This window comes from Octopus bimaculoides, chromosome 19, assembly GCF_001194135.2.
Source record: "Octopus bimaculoides isolate UCB-OBI-ISO-001 chromosome 19, ASM119413v2, whole genome shotgun sequence".
Lineage (NCBI taxonomy): Eukaryota > Metazoa > Mollusca > Cephalopoda > Octopoda > Octopodidae > Octopus > Octopus bimaculoides.
This window is the reverse complement of record NC_068999.1, coordinates 37,193,620-37,200,941: the sequence shown is the minus strand read 5'-3', so window position 1 is coordinate 37,200,941 and position 7,322 is coordinate 37,193,620. Positions and strand designations below refer to the sequence as shown.

General features: G+C 33.8%; 1 protein-coding gene across 1 annotated transcript in view; it reads right to left on the bottom strand.

The window, feature by feature from the left end:
* Nucleotides 1-7,322, bottom strand: part of LOC106881614 (dynein axonemal heavy chain 1) — a 166,532-nt gene that overhangs the window by 5,434 nt on the left and 153,776 nt on the right. Inside the window, exons 67-70 of the mRNA XM_052974699.1 lie at nt 4,844-4,988; nt 4,431-4,589; nt 3,736-3,867; nt 1,552-1,785 (exon numbers count right to left, since the gene is read on the bottom strand). Of these exons, the coding sequence (XP_052830659.1) occupies nt 1,552-1,785; nt 3,736-3,867; nt 4,431-4,589; nt 4,844-4,988 (670 nt within the window). The remainder of the gene's footprint in view (nt 1-1,551; nt 1,786-3,735; nt 3,868-4,430; nt 4,590-4,843; nt 4,989-7,322) is intronic.

Genomic DNA, 7,322 nt, shown 5'->3' with positions numbered 1-7,322 from the left:
GAAGGTCAGTTTGTCAGAAAAAGCAAAAGAAAATCACTACATCAGATATAAAAGGCTCTCAAACAAACTGAAAAATCCAGCAGAAGAAGATTTGATTTAGTTTTTCTAAAACGAGTAAAACTTCGTCCAAGATCAAAAAGTTAACAGAAGAGATGACAGATGGTTATGTGCAGACCCTTCTGAAGTTAAACAAGTGTTATGGATCCAAAAATTTCCTGCAACCATCATGGTTTTAGGGGTTGTCAGCAATAAAAGACATGTAATGCTTCCTTACTTCTTTCCACAAGGCCCTAGAGTTAACTCTGCCGCTTACATTGAGGTCCTGGAAATAATTACACCCTCGATAGACAGTGTATGCAATGGAAGGCCATATGTGTTTCAGTATGACTCTGCACAGTCACACATAGCTTTAGTAGTACAGGAATGGGTGGCTGAAAATTTTCATGATCACATAACCCCTAACATTTGGCGTCCTAATTCCTCAGATCTCAATCCTTTGGACTATTACATGTGGAGCATTGTTGAGAGGTAACACCAAAGATTCTTTGAAAGCTGCCATAGTCAGAGTAATGTCCAAAATAAACTATGACCACTTGATTCGAGCATGTAGATGATTTAGATCTCATAATGAAGCAACAGTTGAAACTGAAGGTTGCTTTAGTGAATAACATTATAGAAAAGAAGGTTTATTTTTATCTTCATTGCATTTTTTGATAAATAAAGTTATTATCTTATTACATATCCATTTTTTAATAAACATATATCTATCCTGAAATATCTTACACACCCAGTATATATATAGGTATAGATAGATAGATAGATAGGTAGATAGATAGATAGATAGATAGATAGATAGGTAGATAGATAGATAGATAGATAGATAGATAGATAGATAGATAGATAGATAGATAGATGATAATCAGGTATTCTCCATATAGAATAGACTTATTGATGCTCAAGAGATTTAAACTTGAGTGAGTATAGAAGTAAACATAGGGATATTATTTGAACCCCCAAACCCTCAGAAACAGCTGCTGGATTTGTAATACTTCAACACCTTTAATTCTCCATATCCTTTGTATTCTGTGTAAGTTGGACCTTTTTGTATGTAAATATATTTACATTTTTATTATTTCATGTATTTAATACACTTTATATATTGATCTGTCCAACTTGCTTATCCCTACAAAGAGAGAGAGAGAGAGAGAGAAACAAATACAGGTGTATCAAATACTATATAACATATGTTCTTGATTTATGAAACTTATCCCCTCTGCCTCTAAAGTATGTCTCCTAATTACCAAATAGCAATTAAGACCAGATTCACTTGGGAAGGGGAGGGATAATCTGAAGAATCACAAATTTCTCCAAAGATGAGACGCCATTAAAGAAAAGGACAGGTTTATTGTCTGGAAATGAGATACTGGCTCTGGTTCAATAGCCATCATCAAAGCAATAATTGTCCAACCTTTTTGAATGTGCTCTACTGTTTTTTTTTTTGTTTTTTTTTTTGCTACTGAGAATAATAATATAGCAAGATTTAAGTATTTAGTCAGTTGGATATATCGAGAAGAACCAATTCATAAGAGAAAATTTATCAAGTACAGATACCTTTTCTGCCAATGAATTCAAATAATCATCATTAATTGACATATAGGATTTTAATAGATTTGCTTTAATGCCTTTTGGTGGTTCCACTGTCATTTTGGAACTGTTTTGAAGGATAAACACAGGAAAACTGGTGCTTGGCATGCTGGTTAGCCAAAGCCGGAAATCACGATGTACCTGAAAATAGAAAATGATTTTAAACTTGTGCTAACATGTTATCCCTTACTGGTCTTCAAGAGAGAAACTAACCACTCACTGCTCGGTGACTATAATCAACTATTTTCCAACAATACATATAGCAAACAACTTTAATTGGCATCATTCTTAAAGAAAAATGTAAATAAATAAAGATAAGTTTAATACTTCAAGATTCACTTCTGTGGCAGAGGTAGACCGAGGAAAACATGGACAACAGACATTATATGATGATGATGATTAAGTGATTTGATAGAAGATGCAAAAACTGTATTTAGATGGATAGAATAATGCTAATAATATAGCCCGAACAGGATAAACTACCCCTATTTGCAGAGAAAAGTGTAGGTGGCTAGCTGCTAGCCACCTACACTTTTCTCTGCAAATAGGGGTAGTTTATCCTGTTCAGGCTATATTATTAGCATTATTCTGCGATTGAGAATTTAAATTCACTTCTTTAACTTTCTAAAAGACATCTCAACTCTTCTAAAAGAAAACTTCGTTTGTTTATTTACGTTTGTCGTAATTTGAATTTAATAGATGGATAGAGCTTTAGCTATGTGTTAGTTGCCAAAAAAAAAGCATCAAATATACCTGAGTTAGTATAAATGTAGGCATTTATAAGTTATAAGTTAGTATAAATGGAGACATGTAGGGAACATTAATTAAAACAAAGATTAAGTCGTGATAAAAGATGCATTATTTTAAGACGTATGGGAGACAACTCTGGACACGTGTCAGTCTTATTCAACACTGAAACATATGCAAACGCCATATCTGGAGTTATCTCCCATACTTGATGAAACCATTACAATATTAGTAAACGATGTCAAGAGTGAGAAATGTATTTCCCGAAACTGAGCGACATGCCTACGAGGAGGCGAGTGTCACGGGAAATTAAAAAACAAAAAAAAAAAACATGTCACGTGTTGGAAGTGCTATGATTTCTGTGAGACGTGAGTTGTAACATGAAGCAACGAAAAAAATAAGAGAAAAGAGAAAAATGGAAATGAGAATGGATTAATCAATGTAATAGAAAAGAAAACAAGGAATTGTTGAGGATAAAGGAGAGAAAGGCGGGAAGGAATTTTGCAAACAGAAATGGTATTATTGGAGCATGTGACTGAGGAAGAATGAAAATGATTATATGAAAGAAGAAGTAATGGAGATAAATGTGGAAGGAAGCAGAGAAAAACGGTGAAAGAAGGAAATTAGAGTAAAGAGGTTTGTGGAAAAGGGTGGATTTAGAAGACAGGGCAAAATGGGAAATTTGTCAGAGTCTAAGACAGATTTCTCTCTATTAAATATATTAACATTAAGTTAGATATCGTTTTTCAATGCAGATGACACTGTTTAAGTCTTAGAACTTGGAACAGAAGTGAAAGCTCAGCAGTGCAGAATTGGTGAGGAGAAAGGTGACTGAAGAATATAGAATGTTGGCATCTATTAGAAAAATGTATTTAAAGGTAAAAGCAAAATGAATTAAAAAATCATTTATGCAGAAAAAATAACAGTTTAAAATAGAAAAGTGAGCAATGAGGTAAATTCAGGTTGTACAGGTGATTACCTATTTGTGTAACCTATTTTGAATTAATCCAGCAATGTTAAGTATGAGAAAGTAAAAAAAAAAATAAAAAAACAACCAGTAAAGTAAATGTTGAAATTTTGGAAGCCATTGAGAACACTGATAAGGGAGGGTAGATTGCAAGATGGTATCATTACAGGTTAACAGATATGAAATTGCTGTTGATGGCTGGAAAATTTTAAAGGGTATTGAAGGCAAAAGACAATGATGGAAATGTAAAAACAAAGATTTTCATCTAGAGTTACTCTAAGTTAAGGAAAATATATTTAATATCAGTTGGTCTGGCATTCCATTTCTTAAAGCAACACCTGTATTTTCAAGCAATGTTTACCAAAAATTGAATATACCTTGTCAGGTTCGATAAGTTCTATCAATCTTTCAAGTGATGGCATCCAACTGGGAGCCAAATGGCAGTTTTGAAAGAAAACCCATTTGCCCCTTTCTTGAGCAGCACGCATCATGGCTTCAGCCCGTGGACCCTTTCAAAATAGAAAATATACTCAAAGTTTTATATCTAAAGCTATTGAACATATTTATTGGGGGCTTATTTTTAATTCTGATATAATGCTTCTATTTCACAGTCAATAAGAATTTGCAATTTTTTTGTTTCCTCATAAGTATTAATGACTTAAATACATGGATTTCAAATATTGGTGGGAACTAAACCTGACCTTGACATTAACTGTGTTACTTATCTAAACATATTAAATCAGACACATATTCATTGAATCAGACACACAACTGGACATTGATACACACACCCCCTCCCACACACACACACACACACACACACAGACATATATTCACTGGTTTAAGACACTCACTACTGTTAAGTGAGACCCATATATTCTCTAGTCTGTAAAAATCATTTTTACTGTCAATGAGATCCACATATTTATTGGTCAGTCAGAGACACATATTTGTAGGTCAAACAAACTGACCATTGGTCAGATAAGATCACTACCGGTCAGTGAGATCAATCACTGGTCAGTGAGACCAACTACTAGTCAGTCAAATAATATATTAAAAGCTACGGCTTTACCTGGCCTTGGCCAAGCGAAATAGCTGACATTTTTCGTGAAAATTTCATTTCTTCAGCAAATTTGTAAAGATCTGCTGCTGGGTCAGTTCCTTGAGACAAAACAAAGATCAGGGGAGTTGTTGGAGAAGAATCCTTATAAACCACACCTAAATCGGATGTCTGAAATATATTACAAATTCATTAATAAAGACAAATTTTAGAGCAAATTATTTTATGAAAATTATGATTTTTACATGTCACGACATTCAAAATAAACTTTTATTTGTAATAATATTTCAACTTACAATAAAGCAATTACTAGTCAAGCATACTAATCAAGTACAGTTTAAAATACAAAACTTTAAAAGAAGTTATTACCAATAGTTATAAGTAACTAATAGGAACAAAAATGGTTAGAAGCTAAAAATACAAACCTGAGGTTCAATAAACATTTGGCCAAGGTTGTTAGCTACAAAGTCTTGCATGGCATTTGTTACTTTGTCTGAGCGAAGACATTTCAGAATCAATATCTTCTGGAAACTATCCAGTTTCGATTCCCAGTCATTTGGAAGTTCTTCTCTGTACAACAGAATAAAATCACAATTGAGAAAGATAATAAAAGTCTCCTTCTTCACAATCAGGCTTCCTTCTTTCACTTGTGTAGTAATACAAAAGGAATGTATGTTTTTACAGGCCTAACAACTAGATATTTATTAATTATTAGAAAACCATTAAGCATGATGGTAAGAATATGATAGAGTTCCAATAAGAGGACCAATGTATACAGCAACAGAATGTTTATTGAATAAGTTACGGTGACACAACAACATGGTGTCATGAGTGACACAGAGATCCAATGACATGATATTACAGTGACCCATTGACACACTGACATAATCATTTGGCCAAACAGTAACATAAAATATGTTGAATATACAAAATATCACAATACGTTACACAGAAGAAGTTAGAATAGGCAGATAGGAAGTCATTTTAAATGAAGTGTAATCTAATAAAGAAAATGTTATGAAATATGTAATTATATAACCATGAAACTACAAAAGTATGATTATTATATAATACTACCTAATAATATGTAGTTACAAGAAAAACATATTTTTAATACCATAACCCAGACTTCTTCCAGAAAGATGCATAGAAAGCTGCAGGTTTCTCATCCTGGTATTTGTGTCATATCAAAAATAGTTAACAAATGTGAAAATGTTATAATAATTCAGTTGAAATAAATAAATATTCTATTGAGATGATAATTTTTCTTTTTATTAATTTCCCAACTGTAAAATACATAACACAACTAACAATACATATTCTAGAAAATCACCATACAACATGTATTTTATACAATCAATAAACAACATTACACAATAACTACACACAAACCTCTGTTAGTTCTTGCCATCAACTTACAGCGACATATTTAGTCAGGACACATTTTAACCAGACTAATTTCAACACTCTCAAAATTTACAAAATTTACTGGTGGCAGTATTTAGTTCCTGCCTCTTAAATAATACGTGAAATGGTCTTTCTATTACTTATTGTTTTTGTACAGCTTCTATCACTGGAGATGTACTCTGGTGCCAGCAGTTCACTACCAGTGAACTAAGGTAACACCCCTTATTTTTTGAGTGGTTCCAATCAGTGCTGTTTTCTGAAAGTGCTCTACCCTTATTGCAGCCCCTATTTGTTCCATGTACTTCTCAAGATTTTTACTCACTGTTCCTAGGGCTCCGACAATTATTGGTACCACTACCACTTTTTTCATCAACCACAACTTAACCTCCCAAGCTAACCTGTCATATCTATCGACTTTTCTTTCTTCCTTATCGCATGCCTTGTCGTTAGCTGGGCATGCAATATCTATGATCCAGTATAGTTTGCTTTCTTTCTCAATCAACACTATGTCTGGCTTCCTATTCTCTATTTCATGGTTGCATTGAATCATAAAATCCAATAGAATCTTTGCATTATAATTTTCAATGATGCCTTTGAGTTTTATGTTCATACCATTTTTTTGCTCTGTCAAGTCCATACTTGTTGCAAAGTGTCCAATGGACAATCCTTGCTATATCGTTATGACATCTCTTATATTCGTTCTGGGCTAGTGGTGTACATTGACTGGTAATAGGCCATATGTGGGACAGAATGCAAGAGAATAGTGATAGCACGAGCCGACAAGTAAGCAGCTATGCAGATGCTTGACCAGCTGGAAATCACAGTCAGACTTCCCTGAAATCATAACTTATCCACAAAAAAAAAGGAAAGATACATTCGATAATGTAGTCTGAGGTACACTATCTAAAAAACAGAAAGAGTAAGATGTCTTTGATGACAGATTTGCTAATTCATAGCAAACTTGAGGCTAAACAACAAAAGAAAACAATGACAACAAGCAGAATAAAAACAATAATGATGCTGGAGGTTAGGGTGGTGGCAATGATGATCAGGTTTCTATGCTTTTTGTCTACACATTATATATTTCTATGTTCACTCTATATAGTTTTGTGTCCCCTGTTTACACATATTATCTACATATATATTTATATCTACACATCATATACTGTATATACATAACCCTAACCTCTATATCATCTGTCAACACATTATATATTGTCTACCTACCATTCCTTTCTCTTTCCTGACTACATACTCTCTCTATATCATCATCATCATCATCATCGTTTAACGTCCGCTTTCCATGCTAGCATGGGTTGGACGATTTGACTGAGGACTGGTGAAACCGGATGGCAACACCAGGCTCCAGTCTGATTTGGCAGAGTTTCTACAGCTGGATGCCCTTCCTAACGCCAACCACTCAGAGAGTGTAGTGGGTGCTTTTACGTGTCACCCGCACGAAAACGGCCACGCTCGAAATGGTGTCTTTTATGTGCC